Source organism: Canis lupus, chromosome 5 (assembly GCF_011100685.1).
Source record: "Canis lupus familiaris isolate Mischka breed German Shepherd chromosome 5, alternate assembly UU_Cfam_GSD_1.0, whole genome shotgun sequence".
NCBI lineage: Eukaryota > Metazoa > Chordata > Mammalia > Carnivora > Canidae > Canis > Canis lupus.
In genome coordinates, this window is record NC_049226.1 from 10073676 (window position 1) to 10092701 (window position 19026).

Below are 19026 nucleotides of genomic sequence, written 5' to 3' on the forward strand. Positions count from 1 at the left end.
GGATCACTGAACAGCAAAAACAATCTTGAAAAAGAGAAAAGCAGGAAGACTCATACTTCTGGTTACAAAACTTACTACAAGGCTACAGTAACCAAGACAGTGTGGTGTTGGCATAAAGATGTACAGGGAGCCCAATGGAATACATGAGAAAATGCAGATATAAATTCTTGCATAATAGGAAGATTTTCTTGGATATGATGCCAAAAACCGACAAAAGAAACAAAAATAAGTAAGTGGGATTACCTTAGATAAAAAAACTTTAGAGCAAATGAAACAATCAGCCACATGAAAAGGCAATCTATAGTATGGGAGGAAATGTTGGTAAGCCACATGTCGGATAAAAGTTCATATCCAAAATATGTAAGGAACACCTGAAACTCACAAAACAAATAACTATTAAAATGAGCAGAGGACCTGAAAACACATTTCTCTGAAGAATACATATAAGTATTCCTTATATACTTATAAAGACCAAAAAGTATATGGAAAGATGCACAGTATCATTATCACCAAGGAAATGCAAATGCCAACCCCAATGTGATATCACCATATGTCTGTTTGAATAGCTCTTATCAAAAAGACAATAGACTTTTGGTGAGTTGTGGAAAAAAGGGAATCTTTGTATAGTATTGGTCAAGGTGTGCAAAGTTTTCTTCATGCAAGACACCTAAGTTCTGGAGAGCCAATGTACAACATTGTCACTATAGTTAACAATATTTTATGGCCAACTTTTAAAGTTGCTAAGAGAGTAGAACTTAAATGTTATCACTACAAAGAAAAAGAAAGGTAACTACATAAGGTGATAGATATTTTGATTAATTTGATTGTGGCAATTATTTGACAATCTTTACACTTATAAAAATCAAGTCATGTACCTTAAGTATATAAAATTAGTATTTTTCAATTATACCCCATAAAGATGGGGAAAAAAGAACTTTGACTCAATTTTTTCTTTAGTTTTACTGGGGCTGATCATACCTTTTTTTTTTAATTATTTATTCACAAGAGACACACAGAGAGAGGCAGAGACATTGGCAGAGGGAGAAGCTAGCCCCTCACAGGTAGCCTGATGTGGGACTCAATTCCCTGGCCAGGACCATGCCCTGAATCCACTCAGGTGTCCCTGATCATATTTTTAAAACATAGATTTATGGCGAAATTTCAAATGCCCAAGATAATGGAGAATGATTGCAAGTTCTTTAACTAGGGAATGACTTTCTGTGCTTTCAGAGCTCATTCTAGCATCAGTGAGGATGGTTAAATAAGAGGAAGTATGTGGAAATGCTAGAAAATAGGAGCCACTACAGTTCAATAGTAAAGTTAAGTTAAAACCTAAAAACTGCCTGAATTTGTATGGAAATTCAGGCTGAGGAAAGGGGTGGAGGTCATTGTGGTTGCAGACTCTATTGCTTAGCATGTGGGATATGTGGAAAATATTCTGAGGGTTTGCAACTAGAGTACAATTTCATACTCAGAAATATTTCTTTTAGTTCCTACTATGTATACATTGTACTGTAGTTAGCAAATAAAACAAAAATGATGTATTTTCTTCTGTAATTTATAATTTATTGGAGAATACAGGAGTTAAATGGGAAAATATCTGATGAGTGTGATGATGGAGGATGTCTTGGAATTTATGAGAACCTATATAATGACAGCTGACATTAATTGACTACCATGGGACTGATAGTGTTCTAGTCATTGTATTTAGATTTTTGTTTTTACTTACAATAATAACTTAATGAAGAGCTGTTTTTTTTTCACTATTCCATTTTACAAAGATAAATCAGAGGAAGACAGAGATTAAGTAATTTATCCAAGGTATTATTAGTAATAGTGGAGGTAAGGTTCTTATACATACATTATTTTTTGTGTATGTGATGAGAAGAAATAGATGGCCTCAGTTGCTGAAATGTTGCAAAAACCCAATATGGTCAGGTACAAATTTTCAGTAGATATTTAGAAGTAAAAACTTCGGAAAGAATATGCAACATTGCAAATTATTTTAGAGATATCACAGGGAAGAGAATTGACAGGAGATATATCTTTAAAGATTATGATAAAGGCAAAAAGAATCCTGGAGAAAGAACTCTTGGAGAACATTTTCCAATGAGGGTATGGGGAGAAAGAGAGAAATAAACAGCATAATAGATTTCCCTTCAGAGATGAAGAAGACAAAGAGATTGGAGCTCATTTTTGGCTCTATCTTGGGAGATGGACAATCCCTAGAGTGATGAGAAACCTTGAGTAAATTTGAAGTCCCTAAGGAAGTAAAGACAGATGCATGGTCTAAGGTGTAAATACAATCCTCTTATTTCCCTTTTAGATATAGAATCTAATCCCAAGGGGGGGGAGACTGAGCAAGCTTCTACTGTGTTCAAAAGCAGGTGCATTGTGTCATTAAACTCAACTCAATCTTCTGTATCTTATCAAATGGCAAATGAGATAAGAATAAAGATTATTTTCCCATGTTGCTTGAGAGAATCCAATGTCATAATCAGAAATTATGATCTGTAGTTTGGAAAGGTTTTTAGGGCATATCTGAAATTAAGTGTTATGCAACATCAATTTAGAATCAAAGAGACTAAAGCCTCAGAACCTGTAATTACAGTTCCAGAACTGCAGGGGTAAAGAACAATGATAAGAAAGCACTGAGATATTCTGGGCAAAGAAAGGTAAGTTCTTGAATTCCATTTATATTAATGTCTCTCTTGTTGTGAGATGGAAATCCAGAGATCAAAGATATGCACTTCCTTTTTTTATCTTGTGCAGTTTTGAGATTCAGGTGAGCAAGAATCTGTTCTAGGGGAGATTAGGGGATGTTCAGAGGCTTAAGGGGCTCAGGGGTATAGTATTTCTGTCAGGAAGTTCCCTTTCCGTGGATGGAGTGCTTACTCTTCTTGATTTATGACTTATTTGTGGCATGGGGCCTGTCCTAGACCCTGGTCCTTTAGGTTTAGATTAGAAACAATGTTCTAGGTTCTTCCCACACCATGTCTAATGTGCATTAGAGCTCAGGTCTTTGCACCCAATTTTACTTGATGGGAGGTTTAGATGAATGAGGAAATGGTGAGTCCAGAGAAGGACAATTGTGTCTTTGTTCATCCTGCTTCTCCCTTCTCCCTTGGTTTTTCCAGCAGTCATGTATGTATATGGTAGCACTGTATTTCCTCTCTAGGGTTAATTGCGGTACTCTCTGCTATCATTAGCTTATAAACCTCTAATAAAAGGGAAGTTAGTGTGTTTCTTAGTATCATGATAGGGGTAAATGATGATATTCTGGATCCAGATTTGGTTAGTCTCAGACCTCAGGTATTCGCAGTGTATATCCCCTCTTGTAGGATGAAATATTGTGGGAAGAGCTGGCTTTTTCTCTAATGCAATCCTTTTTTTCCTGTGCTCACAGATCCCCTTGGAGAAGAATGGCTCTTACAAACTCCTCTTTTGTGACTGAATTCATTCTGGTGGGGCTCACAGACTTACCAGATCTCCAGCTCCCCCTTTTCTGCCTGTTTCTACTCATGTATATGGTCACCCTGTTGGGAAATTTGGGTTTGATCTTTCTGATTGGGCTGAATTCACACCTCCACACCCCCATGTACTTTTTCCTCTTCAATTTGTCCTTCATAGACTTCTGTTATTCCTCTGTGTTTACTCCCAAAATGCTGATTAACTTCATATCCAAAAAGAATATTATCTCCTACAAGGGGTGCATGACCCAGCTTTACTTTTTCTGTTTTTTTGCTATTTCTGAATGCTATGTGCTGACATCCATGGCCTATGATCGCTATGTGGCCATCTGTAACCCACTTTTGTATAATGTTGTCATGTCTCCTAATGTGTGTTTCAGTCTTATGCTTGGTTCATATTTGATGGCATTCTCAGGTGCCATGGCCCACACAGGACGCATGTTGAGACTGACCTTCTGTGATGTAAACTCCATCAACCACTATTTGTGTGACATCCTCCCACTGCTCCAGCTCTCCTGCACCAGCACGTATGTCAATGAACTGGTGGTTTACATTGTAGTGGGTATCAATGTGATTGTGCCCACTGTCACCATCTTTGTCTCTTATGGCTTCATCCTCTCCAGCATCCTGCGCATCAGCTCCACTGAAGGCAGATCCAAAGCTTTCAGCACCTGCAGTTCCCACATAATTGCAGTTTCTCTCTTTTTTGGTTCAGGTGCATTTATGTATCTTAAACCATCTTCTGCTGGGTCTATGGATGAAGGGAAAATCTCTTCTGTCTTTTACACCACTACGGTTCCCTTGATGAATCCTTTCATTTACAGCTTAAGAAACAAAGACATTAAACTTGCTTTGAGAAGAAACCAGAGTAGGAAAATGTTTTGATCACAATCACTATCTGTGGGTGTAGTTATAGGACTGGTATATTCTGTTTCTTTCATCAGAATAGTTTAGGTGAGAGAGTTCACATCCTATATCTTTGTTCCCATGGTGAAGGAAATTTGAGTCATCTGTCAATTTATTTTCTATTTTTTTTGGCTGAGTAATGTATACTTTATTGATGGTACAAGATAGGGCTCCCCAAGCCTCTGCCTTGCAGGGAGTATAGGATGGAAACCATATAGAGGTCAAGAGATTCTCAGTGTGTTGTGGGTACGTGTTGGGGCAAGGACTCCCCAGCAGCTGAGAGCTTTTCTCTCCTTTCTTATTCTGGTTGGGGCTATTGGTCCAGTGGGCTTATACTCCTTGGTATCCATATGGCCCATAAAGTTGACCACCTGCTTGCTATAGTCAGGTCACTGAGGGCAGTGCCAACCCCAGAATTGAAGGTAGAAGAGTGGGTTTCATTATTAAAGTTGTGAGAGACAACCTGGTCCTCAGTGGAGCCCCATATGCCCCTGAGGGGGCCCTCTGATGCCTGCTTCACTAGTTTCTTCATGTCATGGTACTAGGTAGCTTTCTCCAGGTGGCAAATCAGATCCACAACTGACACTTTAGGGGTGGAAACATAGAAGACCATGCAGAGAGCTTCCTTTTTGGCTCAGGGATGGTCTTACCTTCAGCTGTGGCAGCACCAGTTAAAGGAGGGATAATGTTCTGGCGGCCCCTCAGCCATCATACCACAGCTTCCTATTAGGCCTGTGCACAGTCTTCTTGGTGGCGGTGACAATATTGAGGAAGTTTCATACTTCTTATTGTTCTTACCCATCAGAAACATGGGAGCACCAGCAGAAGAGGCAGAGATAATGACCTCTTGTCCACACCTTCAAGTAAGACCCACAGTTCTCCATAGTAGTGAAGACCCCAGTGGACTCCACAACATATCATCACCAGCACCACCTCATTTGATGTTGGTGGGATCTCTTCCTGGAAGATGGAGATGGGCTTTGCATTGATGACACGTTTCCTGTTCTCAGCCATGACTGTGCCTGTGAGTTTGTTATAGGTGGAATCATACTGGAATATGTACATCATGTAGCTGAGGTCAATGAATGGGTCTTTGATGGCAACAGCATCCACTTTTCTGGAGTTAAAAGCAGCCCTGTTGATCAGCTGCCCAACTAATCCACTTACTCTGACCTTCACCATCAAGTTTGGGGATGTGGCTGGCACTGTACCAGATGTGGCTGTGTGTCAGACACGGAGGAACACAGAGCCTAATTTGTTTCCAATTTTTAATAGTAGATCTTCTTTCCTCAACATTTCCTCAATATCTTCTCCTTTTCACCACTTCAGCCATTTAGGAATAGGGTTAATGAGTATATAGATCTTTGTTTTTCACATTGTCATTATGGAATTCATTTTTTTTCTCCTTGAAAAGGATAAACAGTTCTGTAAATGATAATGTAAAGTTTTCATGGTAGAGTGATCTTGTACATATGGGGGTTTTGGAATCAGGAATCAGATAATCTGTACTCTTGACTACACTCTCCACTGGACTCTAATGTACCTCCTTGAAATGTCTGTGTTTCGTAAAGACTGCTAACTCTGGGAAACGAACTAGGGGTGGTAGAAGGGGAGGAGGGCGGGGGGTGGGAGTGATTGGGTGACGGGCACTGGGGGTTATTCTGTATGTTGGTAAATTGAACACCAATAAAAAAAAAAGAAATGTCTGTGTTTCACAGATAACACAGTTTCCAGACATTCATAAATATAATCCACTTTCCAGCTAAACATTATGTGTTAGGCCTCTTTGGGCAGAGATTTCATATTTATCATAGGACATATAAGTGATTGTCAATATATATTGCATAGACCTAATTGTGGAAGCTGAGAAAAGTTAATGAGTTAAGTTATACAGCTTATTAAGGAAACAGCTAGATCAAGTGTAGCCTCCTAATTTCAAGTCTATTGTTCTTTCAAATACACTTGTGTACTTCATTTTATTATTTTTATTTCAATAATCATGAAATATAAGAAAACTTTTTTATTTTGAAGGTTAACTGTGCTTTGTTGGCTTACATAAGAATATCTCTCAGGGTAGTGTTTTTTTTTTATTTAAGAAAATAGTTTGATAGTTCTTTTTCTTGTAAAAGAGAAGTCCTATTAGGCTGGGATGGTTGAGAGACGATTGGTGCAACAGGGAACTTTTTCTGCAAATCATTTAAAAAAAGATTTTAGAATGTTTGTAGGTGCTTGTAATTCAGAGATGAGGGCATGGCATAGAAAGGAACCCAGCAACAAACATTAGGCCAGGACCCAAAAACCACATGGACAATAAACAAGAAACTGCTCTGAAGAAAAGGACGATGTGATTTAAAAACCTCATTTCAATCTGAATTTGTGTCCTGCTCTTTAGAGTACCGTAATATTCCCCACTGTCCATAGAGCTTTGATAAAATTTTGATAAAAAAAAGACTGACTACTTTAAAGAGACTTCATCCTAAATTCTACACCTGAAACCAATATTACACTGTATTTTAACTAACTAGAATTTAATAAAAACTTGAACCAAAAAACCATAATCCTTAATCAAATTATAATTTAAATATTTCTAAGAAAATAATAATATTTGATAATTTACCATTTTTCAAATTTTGACTCAGATTTAGGTATTGTGAAATTCAGCATCACTGGTTTGTTGGCTTGTTTTTCAGTTGTTCCATGTCACTAAAACCTTGACTACAGTTTATTTATTTTTTAAAATTAATTTGTTTATTCATGTTTTTACTTGGAGTCCAATGTATTCACAAAGAAAATTTATTTTAAGTATAGTTAACATAAATATTGTATTAATTTCATGTATACAACATAATGATCTGATTTCATTATGTACTATGAGATGCTCACTGTGATACGTGTAGTTACTGTCACCATATAGTCACTGACTTACGGCTTTAAATGACGTCTCACACCACACCCCCTGACCTCCACATCAACTTACTTGATTTTCATTTACCTAGTTTTGTTTATACAAAATAGTTTATTTTCATTATATTTTATTGTTTTATCACCTGTTTTGATGAACTTGTGTTCTTTATTGAGAAAAAAATGTCAATATATAAATAATGTCTGTGCTATTCAGGAACCCTTATAGACGTTGCAAAGATGTGTGCACTGAGTTATATATTTTATCACTATTTGAGGTAGCTAAAAGTATGTATTAAACCTAGTCACTAATCTTTCCCTTGACAAACCTCAAAATACAAGTGAAATCCTCATTTCAGACAAAGACTTTGAGAAATGATAATTTTTTATTGCAGAAAGAACAAACTTTCTTTTGAGTTAAATTACATTTTTTTCATGTTATTTGGGAAAAAGGTCATTAAAACTTAAAAAATTATAAAGACAGTTTACTAAAGTTGAGATATGCAATATTTTAGTCAAAGCAACTTGGCTGACAAGTTTGTGGTTAGTAATTTAAGCACTATCTGTGTTTGGTGACTTTTATTTTTCAAGAGGAGAACAAGTCAGGTGTGTCACATACACACCTGACTTTGTGTGAGTTATCCCTTATGGTTTTTGCTTTTCTGTGTTATGTGAATGGCCATAAAACAAGTTAGGAGAGAAGATATGAGTCTATTGAAATTGTCACAGCTAGGAGTCAAATAGGCAAGTCATGGGATTTGTCTGCACCTGTGTCCTAGGACAGAGTTGTCTCTGAGTCAGTATGAAAGCTTGGACTTCCTTGGCAATAACTTCAAATAATCCTCCTTGTTTAGGACCAGAAGCAAAGTTGATTACTTTCTGAATTTGCTTAATGTAAACTTTCTGTTAGTGAGCTGCTATGGTCACTTGGAACCAAGTTTGGGAGGAGCATGATCAGGGAACAATGAGGTTAAGGTGTCATAAAAACCAAAAGTATGGGACACCTGGGTGGCCCAGTGGTTGAGCATCTGCCTTTGGCTCTGGTTGTGATCCCAGGGTGCTGGGATCGAATGCTGTATCAGGCTCCCCGCAAGGAGCCTGCTTGTCCCTCTGCTTCTCCCTCTGCCTATGTCTCTATCTCCCTGGGTCTCTCATGAGTAAATAAATAAAACTTTTTTTTTTTAAAAGCAGAAGTACAGAGATTCTGAGTTCCATGTCTTTTTAATTGCTGAATCCCTAAATGTATTGAACCTCATTCTCCATTCCTCCTTACACTGCCTCCTTAACACACACACCCTCACACACATTCACTGACACACACATACACATTGTTCAAGTCATATTTTAAAAGATCACTGCTAACATGATTGCATGGTATGCAACCCACTTTCAGGTAGAAGGTTCCTGGTTCCAGCTCCTGAGAGGAAGGGCTGAACAGGAAGTACTTGTAAATCTAGGAAAAGGAAATGATTATTGCTTTTATCATTTGCTTGTTCATGGAAACACACATACATATGCACACACATTGTACTAACACACATGCACAGTCACTTGTATGCACACACACACACACACACACACACACACATACACACAGCATTTTGTATCTCTAAGTACCAGCAATGTGTGGCATTGGGGAATATGTCACAAATATAAATAAGGCATAGTAAGGGAAGGATATAAATGTAGATTTTCTTAATGCAACAGAGTAGATAGATTATAAAATAAATCTATGTGGTCAAAATTACTTCTTAAAATTGGTTTTGTTGAATTGATATCCATGAAGGGGGACAGACATGGTATTTTAATCTGAGTTTGACATACTAGTTTTTTCTCTTGTGCATTGGGACATTTCCTTGTATTATCAGCTGACCACCAGGTGAAGTAGTTGGTTTTTCTGCAGGGCTTGGTTGAACGAAATATGTACCTTTGAAGATGAAAATCATGCGTGACGTTTTACCTTCTGAAGAATACTCTTAGCTTCCTCAGTGAGTAGGATGGCTGGTGGTATCAAAGGGGCTGCTGAAAGTCTCTGTCTGACATGAAGTTAAATTAACCCACTTCAAATATTAATATAGAGACAGACAGGGTGTTACCATTGCTCTTAATGTGTTTCAGTTTTTCTGCTGTGTCACATCCCTCAGTTTATGAATTCCAAAGAGAATTCAGGTGAGACAAAGAAGAGAGGGAATCTTAATTTTCATTTCATAGATGATGAAACAGATGTTCAAATGTCTTTATGGTTTGTCTCATATTACAACTTGTAAGTGGTAGAACTGAGATTAGGACTTGGTGTTTTGATTCTAAATATATCAGGGTATCATTATTATTAACATACTATACTTTAAAATATGAAAATGTGAACATGAAAATGGTTGCAGTAAATAAAAAGTCTCAGGACACAAATAAAACCAAAATGCTAAACTAAGCAAAATGTCAAGAAAGTATCTTTCCCATTTTATATTTGTAAGCTCTATTGCCTAAGTTAGGGTGTGTGAATATATTCTTATTTTATACTGGCCCATGCAATATCTGGAATCACATAAGGGTAGACTTCTTTAATCACTTCTATGTTCTCTTCCTCCTTCTTCTGGGTGGAGGTGGAACACCATGAGGATCCACTGAAGTTATGAAGCTGTGAACAAAAGCTGGAGCATGATTGCAACAGTATCAAGGTTCAGGATGGGAGAACCTGGAGGCAGATAGATGGCTCTGGGCCACGGAATAGTCTATTTATACATCTGCATGGTCATTATAAGCTGGTCATTTTATAATATTGATTGAAGTGTATATTTTGTAGGCATTGATATGTGTATTCATGCTGACCTACACAATAAAGACTGAAAAACTTGGGTTATACCTGTAGTTAAATTAAATATTCCAGTAATCAAAAAGCTAAGACTCAGAATAAAGGTTCAGGTAAAGCTACCAGCCTTCCAAGTACAGAACGGCTCACACAGAAGAAACCCTTAGAAGTAATATGTGGAGTAATCAAAACTGGTCTGGGGCAGAGATAATGATTTTACTACTCAGTGAGGAATTTCCACCAGTGTCTGTAGGAGGAGCAAAGTCCATAGAGAGCCCCATTGTATAGGCCTATAGTAGGCTATATGTCATTATGTATAGATGATTTAAAGAGGAGATTGTTCTCATAACATATTATATAATTTCATTTTGTTAACTCCTCTACATTCTTTTCTTTTTTTCTCCATGTTTTTATTTAAATTCCAGCTAGTTGGGCAGCCCCGGTGGCTCAGTGATTTAGTGCCTCCTTCAGCCCAGGGCCTGATGCTGGAGACCCTGGATGGAGTCCCACGTCAGGCTCCCTGCACGGCGCCTGCTTCTCCTTCTGCCTGTGTCTCTGCCTCTCTCTCTCCTTCTCTGTGTCTCTCATGAATAAATAAATAAAATCTTAAAAAAATAAATTCCAGCTAGTTAACATATAGTGTGAAATTAGATTTAGGTATAGAATTTAGTGATATATCACTTACATAAAACACCCAGTGCTCATTACATTTGTCCTCTTTAATCCCCATCACCTATTTAACTCATCCTCCCTCCACTTCGGTAACCACCAGTTTTTCTCTGTAGTTAAGAATTTATTTTTGGAATTCTTTTTTCTCCTCTAATATTCATGTGTGTGTATCACATTTCTTTATCATTTCATCACTCAGTAGGTATTTGGGCTCTTTCCATAAATTGGGTATTGTTGATAATGCTGAATCAACATTGAGGGCATGTATCCCTTCAAATCAGTATTTTTGTATTCTTTGGGTAAATACCTAGTAGTAAAGTTGCTGGATTGTGGGTTTTGTTCCATTTTAACATTTTGTGGAACCTCCATACTGTTTGTTAGAGTGGCTGCACAAGTTTGCATTCCCACTAAAGCGTAAGAGAATTTCTTTCTCTGCATCCTCCCTAAAATCTGTTGTTTCCCGCGTTGTTAATTTTATCCATTCTGACAAGTGTGAGGTGAAATCTCAGTTGTAGTTTTTATTTGCATTTCCCTGATGATGAGTGATGTTTAGCATCTTTTCATGTATCTGTTAGCCAGCTGTATGTCTACTTTGAAAAAAATGTCTATTCATGCCTTCTGCCTGTTTTTTACCTGGATTGTTTCTTAGATGTTGAATTTTATGAGTTATTTATATATCTTAGATACTAACCTTTATTGCATATGTCATGTATAAATATCTCCTCCAATTCTGTAGGTTTCCTTTAAGTTGTGTTGATTCTTTCCTTCACTGTGCAGAAGTTTTTTATCTTGATGAAGTCCCAGTAGTTTATTTTTGCTTTTGTTTGCCTCAATCCAGAGTCATATCTAGTAAGAGGTTGCTACAGCCAATGTCAAAGAGGTAACTGCTTGTGTTCTCCTCTAGGATTTAAATGGTTTCTGTTCCACATTTAGGTCTTTCATCTATTTTGAATTTATGTTTCTGTCTGATGTAAGAAAGTGGTCTAGTTTCATAATTTTGCATGTTGCTGTCCTGTTTTCCCAACACCATTTGTGGAAGGGACTTTTTTTTCTATTGAATATCCCTTCCTGCTTTGTTAAAGATTAGTTGACCATACAGTTGTGGGTCCATTTCTGGGTGTTCTATTCAGTTCTATTCATCTATGTGTCTGTTTTTGTGTCAGTACCCTACAGCTTTGCAATAACTTGAAGTATGGAATTGTGATGCTTCCAGCTTGCTTTCCTTTTGAAAATTGCTTAGGCCATTCAGGGTCTTTGTGGTTCCATACAAGTTTTAGATTGTTTGTTCTAACTGTGATAAAATGCTAGTGGTATTTTGAGAGAGATTGCCTTAAATGCATACATTTGGTATGGACATTTTAACAAAATTTGTTCTTCTAATCCAAAAGCATGAATATCTTTCCATTTTTTAAAGTTGTCTTGAATTTTTTTCATTAGTACAGATCTTGTACCTCTTTGGTCTGGTTTTTCCAATGTATTTTTATGGATTTTGGTTCAATTGTAAGTGGGATCAATTCCTTGATTTCTCTTTCTGCTGCTTCATTATTGGCTTATAGAAGCACAACACGTTTCTCTACACTGATCTTGTATTCTGTGACTTTAAACTGAATTTGTGTATCAGTTTTTAGCAATTTTTTCTTTTTACTTTTCTTTTTGTTTTCCATGAAGTCTTTTTGTTTTTCTATATAACATATCATGTCATGTGCACGTAGTGAATGTTTAACTTCTTCCTTGCAGATTTGGATGCCTATTATTTCCTTTAGTTGTCTGCTTGCTGAGGCAAGGACTTGCAGTACTCTTAAATAACAGTGGTGGAAGAGTACATTCCTGTGTTGTTTCTGACCATAGAGGAAAAGCTCTCAACTTTGAGAATTTTTTTTGAGAATGATATTAGTTGTGAGTTTTTCATATATGGCCTTTATTATGTTGAGGTAAGTTACCTCTACCTTTACTTTGTTGAGGGTTTTTTTTTCTAAATTATGAATGGTTGTTGTATTTTGTTAAATGCTTTTTCTGCATCAGTTGAAAGGATCTTATGGTCTTGTCTTTTCTTTTATTAATGTGGTGTATCATTTTGGTTGATTTGCAAATACTGAACCACCCTGGCAACCCAGGAATAAATCCTACTTGATCATGGTGATGGTTGTTTTAAGGTACTTTTTTTAGATCATGTAGGTGGCTCAGTTAATTAAACATCTGATTCTTGATTTCCACTCATGTCATGATCTCAGGGTCATGAGTTCAAGACCTACATTAGGCTCTGTGCAAAGCTGAGAGTCTGCTTGAGATTCCCCCTCCCCCTCTGCCTTTTGGCAACCTCAGGTTCTTTCTCTCTCTCTCTCTTTAAAATAAGTAAAATAAATCTTTAAAGGACTGTATTTGCTAGTCCTTACTAGTCTAAAGGATTAGATTTGCTAGTATTTTGTTGAGAATTTTTACATTCATGGTAATCAGGAGTATTGGTCTGTAACTCTCTTTTTTAGTGGAATATCTCTCTGGTTTTGGCATCGGGATAATGCTGACCTCAAGAATGAAATTGGAAGTTTTCATTCCATTTCTATATTTTGGAATAGTTTGGGAAGTATAGGTATTACCTCTCCTTTAAATGTTTGGTAGAATTCCTCCGTGAAGTCATCTGGCCCTGGACTTTTGTTTGTTGGGAAATGTTTGATTACTGATTAGATATCTTTACTGGCTATTGATCTGTTCAAGTTTTCTATTTCTTCTATTTCTTCTAGGTTTTAGTAATTTATACTTTTCAAGGAATTGATCTCTTTCTTCATAATATTCTTCTATAATAGTTTTTCATAATATTCTTCTATAGTAGTTTGTATTTCTGTGGTATTGGTTGTCATTTATTGCTCTTTTTTAAGATTTTATTTATTTAGATCCTTTCTCTTTTCTTTTTGACAAGTCTGGCTAGGGGTTTTATAATTTTATTAACTTTTTAAAAGAGCTAGCTCCTGGTTTCATTGATCTATTTTATTGTTTTTCAGTTTCTATATTGTTTAGTTCTATCTAATCTTTATTATGTCTATTCTTCTGCTAGCTTTCAGCTTCACCTGTTTGTTCTTTTTCTAGCTCCTTTAGGTTTAAGATTAGGTTGTTCATTTGAGCTTTTTCTTGTTTCTTGATGTAGGTCTATATTGCTATAAAATTCCCTCTTATGATGACTTTTGCTGCATCTCAAAGGTTTTGGATTGTCATGTATTCATTTTTATTTGTTTCCATATTTTTTTAAGTTTGTTTTTGATTTCCAGGTTAACTGATTCATTGTTTCATAGTATGTTGCTTGACCTCCATGTATTTGTGGTCTTTCCAAATTTTTTCCTTGTTGTTGATTTCAGGTTACATAATATTGTGGTCAGAAAATATGCATACTGTGATCTCAATCTTTTTGTACTTGTTGAGGTCTGATTTTTTATCTAGTATGTTTTCTATTCTGGAGAATGTCCCATGTGCCCTTGAAAAGACTATGTATTCTGCTGCTTTAGGGTGAAATGTTCTGAATACATAAGTTAGGTCTATCTGGTTTAGTATGTTTTTCAAAGCCATTGTTTCCTTGTTGATTTTCTTAGATGATCTGTCCATTGATGTAATTAGGGTGTTAACGTCCCCTACTATTATTGTATTATCATCAATGAGTTCCTATACATTTGTTATTAATTGTTTGATATATTTGTATACTCCCATGTTGGGGGTATAAATCTTTTAATTGTAAGAGCATTGTTGGATAATCCCTTTTATTATGATATAAGTACCTTTCTTCATTTCTTGGTACAGTTTTTGGTTTAAAATCTTGTTTGTCTGATGTAAGTATTGATTCTATGGCTTTCTTTTGACATCCAGTTACAAGGTAAATATTTTCCATCCTCCCACTTTCAATATGCAGGTGTCTTTAGGTCTAAAATGAATCTCTAAAATGAGGTTGCAAAAGAATAGGTATTGCTTTTCTTTTATCCATTCTGACCCTTTATGTCTTTTTATTAGAGCATTTAGCCATTTTTATTCAGAGTAATTCTTGATGGATATGAATTTTGTGCTGTTTTATTACTTATTTGTCATTGTTTCTGGAGGTTTTCTCTGTTCCTTTCTAGTCTTTGTCACTGTTGGTCTTACTTTCCCAGTCAGATTTCTGTATAATATTTCTTGCAGGGCTGACTTATGGTCATGAACTACCTTTAGGTTTTGTTTGCCTGGGAGACTTTACTCTCCTTCTATTCTGAATGATAGCAGTGCTATATAGAGTCTTCTTGCCTGCAATGTTCCCCAGTCAGCATGGAAAATATATCATGCCACTCGCTACTGGCTATCTAAGTTTCTTTTGAGATATATGTAGCTAGCTTTATGTGTGTTCCTTTGTAAGCTAGGGGTTTCTTTTGTGTTGCTGCTTTCAGAATTTATTTTGATAAGGTCTCTTCTTAAAGACCTTCTTCAGGCATTATTTTGACAGCTCTGTAGTGATAATTTGAGAATATAGAAAAGTGGATATATTTAGGGATAAAGAAAAGACTGCTTCAATCACCGGAGGTATTAAAAAGTATAATGATTGAATCAGAACCAGATATCACAATCATAATTCAAGTTTAGAGGTGATTTAGCAGTCTGTAAATTTATGTGGAGTCTCTGAATATAGGATTAGAGCATTTTATATCTCATCTGCCTGGATGAGCAACATCTTTCAAAATAGAAATAGACCTGAGTTTGAAGTTGGAAGTAACGCTAGCTCAGTTAAGCAAACTGGAGAGTGGTAAGTAGTTGACCCTTGGTCTATGTATTCATATATACTCATTATGCAATTTTTCTGGGTTTTATCTTTCTATAAATAGGACACAGTATTGAGAAGTTGACAAGCTTTGTGAAATCTTCAGTCTTTTTTCCCCTTGAATATGCTTTTGGTTCTTTCTCACTCTCTTCTCCTGCTGGGATTTCTGAAATGTATTTATTGATATACTTGGTAGCATCCAATAAGTGCTTTATGCTTTCTTCACTATTTTCTTTCTTTCTTATTTCAGTTTGCCCTTCTGAATGAATAATTTACAAGGACGTTGAATACCTCTGTTGAATTTTTTAGTTCAGAAATTGCATTCTTCAACTCTATGATCTCTGATGAATAATTTTAAGTTTTCTGGCTCTGTATTGAAGTTTTCTCTTGCTTTCTGTATTGCTCTCTGACTCCAGTGAGCATCTTTATGACAGTTGTTTTGGATTCTCTGTCAGGCAAGTCATATCTTTTCATTTCATTAGTGTCACTTTGTGGAGATTTCTCTTAGTCCTTTCTGGAAAGTATTTCAACTTGCCTTCATTTTCATTGACTCTCTACATTGGTATCTGCACAGTAGACAAAACACACATCTGTCCTAATATTCATGGACTGGCCTTGGACTAGAGAAGGCACCACCAACAAACTCAGTCAGAGACTGAAGATCTCTCAAGTCTCTTTGTTCTTAGTTGTAGCCCTCCCCCTGCTTCCTCTCAAGGCCCCACCCCCATCCATTGTGTGCCAGGTTGTGTCTGTATTCTAAAAGAGCAACACTGAAGCCAATTCCTCAGGAAGCCACAGATAAATTGAGTTACTAGACACATAGTGCACATTTCCCCCTCTCCCTAGAGAAGCTGTAAGAAAGGGGTTTTCAATTGTTTGCTCTATGCTGAAACAGGTGATGGAACTCTGGGCACCCAAACCACCATCTCTTATGTCTCTCTCTCTGGGCAGCTAAAGTATGCCATGTCATGTATCCCCTCTACTTGCTGACACGGACTATCTTGAATCCAGTCTTCTTAACACACCTAATAAAACTTGGAGCATTGGACATATGGTGTACTTCTTATCCTCCCCAGGAAGAAGCCAGGAACTGAGAAGTTTTCCTAATTTGAAGGTCCTGTGCAAAGATAAGTGTTAAAACAAGGGGACATCTGGAATTTCTGTAACAGTATTAAAGTGACTAGATTCGTAGTTTAACTGGGAACAGACTACCTTAACTATTGTCTGGATTTTTTTAAAAATAGGAATATGTATGTGAAACATTTTGAATTAGAGTGTTCATGGAGGCCAGGAGGTTCTAGGGTTTCTTCTGCCATATTTTTGACCTGGAAGTTGGAATTTATTTTTGGCTCCTCTTGGGGGATGTCCAATCCCTATAGTGAAGGGACGCCTCGGATAAAATTTTAAGTCTCTAAGGAATTAGAGATATATAGTGGTCCTTTGTGTAAATACATCCCCTCAATACCCTATTACACCAGAAACCATTCCCTGTGGGAGAGACTGAGTAAGCTTTTGCCCTGTTTACGACTGAGTACATTATATCGTTCCACTCACCTTAAGAATTCTGTGATTTACCAAGTGGCAAAAATGATAATAATCAAGGCTGTTTATTTCTGTGTGCTGCTTAAGAGGACTCAGAGTCAGAAGTTACTATCTGTGGTTCAGAAGGATTTCCAGGACACATAAGAATCACTTGTGGGGTAAGTGCTCCTATGATCAAAACAAGCCAACCTTTGAGGACTAAATCTGCCGTTTCAGGACCACAGGGTCAATTCTGGTAAGGAAGAACCAAGGTGTTCTTGCCTAAAGAGGGTGAGTTTCTGAATTCCATTTATATTCATGTCTTCCTTTTGTGATGGAAGTCCAGGGATCTAAGATATGCCAGTTTCTCTCTAGGTTTTGCAGCCCTGAGACTTACCTGAAATTAGTAGAAGGACGTGTTTGAGGGGAGGGTGATGGTGCAGGAAAGGTTCAGAGACATTATTAGGTTCAAAGGATGCAATTTATCATTCAGTTCCATGGACAGATAGATCTCTCACTCTTGTACATTTATGGTTTTAACTCTTGTGACATGGGGCAGGAACTTAAGCACTCTTAGACTCTGGTCCTTGAGTTTTGAATTAGAAAGAATGTTATTCATTCCCACCACATCAAATCTAATCCCCATTAGAAGCCAGCACCAGTTTGCTGGGGTTGTTGCCTCCAATTTACTGGTTAGGGGAAGGGTCATGTGGTCAAAGAAATGAAATGAGAGAAGACGATTCTCTCTTGGTCCAATCTTCTCCCTTAACCTTTGGTTTTCACAACAATCCTGTTGGCATATGGAAGCACCGGCCTTCTTGCTGTGGGTAACGTTTTGAATGTGTTTGCTTATGCAGCTTATAAAGTCTCTAATGAGGGAATGCTCATATCACTAGATTCATGATAATAGTAAAGGGGATTCTGTGAGTCCAGGTTGGGCTAGTCTCAGATATTCCCAGAACAAACCCAACTCTTATGAGGAGATATGGTGGGAAAATTTGAATTGTTCTCTGTGTAACTTTTTCTTTTGTGCTCACAGATCCCTTTAGAGAAGAATGGCTCCTGGAAATGCTTCTCTTGTGACTGAATTCATTCTGGTGGGGCTCACAGACCTACCAGATCTCCAGCTCCCCCTGTTCTGCTTGTTTCTACTCATGTATGTGGTCACTGTGCTGGGAAATTTATGCTTGGTCACTCTAATCGGGCTGAATCCACACCTCCATACCCCCATGTACTTTTTCCTCTTCAATTTGTCCTTCATAGACCTCTTTTATTCATCTGTGTTTACTCCCAAAATGCTGATTCACTTCACATCCAAGAAAAATATTATCTCCTACAGGGGGTGCATGACCCAACTTTTCTTTTTCTGTTTTTTTGGTATTTCTGAAGCTTATGTGCTGACATCCATGGCCTATGATCGCTATGTGGCCATCTGTAACCCACTTTTGTATAATGTTGTCATGTCCCCTAATGTGTGTTCCCTCCTTATGCTTGGTTCATATTTGATGGCATTCTCAGGTGCCATGGCCCACACTGGATGCATGCTGAGACTGACCTTTTGTGATGCAAACACCATCAACCACTATTTGTGTGACATCCTCCCTCTGCTCCAGCTCTCCTGCACCAGCACGTATGTGAATGAGCTGGTGGTTTTGATTGTGGAGGGCATCAATGTGATTGTGCCCACTGTCACCATCTTTGTCTCTTATGGCTTCATCCTCTCCAGCATCCTGCGCATCAGCTCCACTGAAGGCAGGTCCAAAGCCTTCAGCACCTGTACTGCCCACATAATTGCAGTTACTCTCTTCTTTGGTTCAGGTGCATTTATGTATCTTAAACCATCTTCTGCTGGGTCTATGGATGAGGGGAAAATCTCCTCTGTCTTTTATACCAATGTGGTTCCCATGATGAACCCTTTCATTTACAGCTTGAGAAACAAAGACATTAAACTTGCTGTGAGAAAAACTCTGAGTAAGAGAGTGTTTTGA

General features: G+C 37.3%; 2 protein-coding genes and 1 pseudogene across 2 annotated transcripts; 2 read left to right on the plus strand and 1 right to left on the minus strand.

Moving 5' to 3' along the window:
• The first annotated feature begins 3422 nt into the window (after positions 1-3422).
• Positions 3423-4355, plus strand: OR8B1 (olfactory receptor family 8 subfamily B member 1). The gene is given in 1 exon segment (NM_001389039.1): positions 3423-4355. A coding segment is annotated over 1 exon segment (933 nt).
• Positions 4356-4689: 334 nt separating this feature from the next.
• On the minus strand, positions 4690-5558 carry LOC119876282 (annotated as a pseudogene).
• A 12535-nt stretch (positions 5559-18093) lies between these two features.
• OR8B1O (olfactory receptor family 8 subfamily B member 1O) lies at positions 18094-19026 on the plus strand. Its single transcript, NM_001389050.1, has one exon. The coding sequence runs from the start codon at positions 18094-18096 to the stop codon at positions 19024-19026; it is 933 nt and encodes a 310-aa protein (NP_001375979.1).

Excerpts from the sequence above, each read along its gene's own strand:
- OR8B1O (NM_001389050.1), top strand. The coding sequence starts at position 18,094 with ATGGCTCCTGGAAATGCTTCTCTTGTGACTGAATTCATTCTGGTGGGG.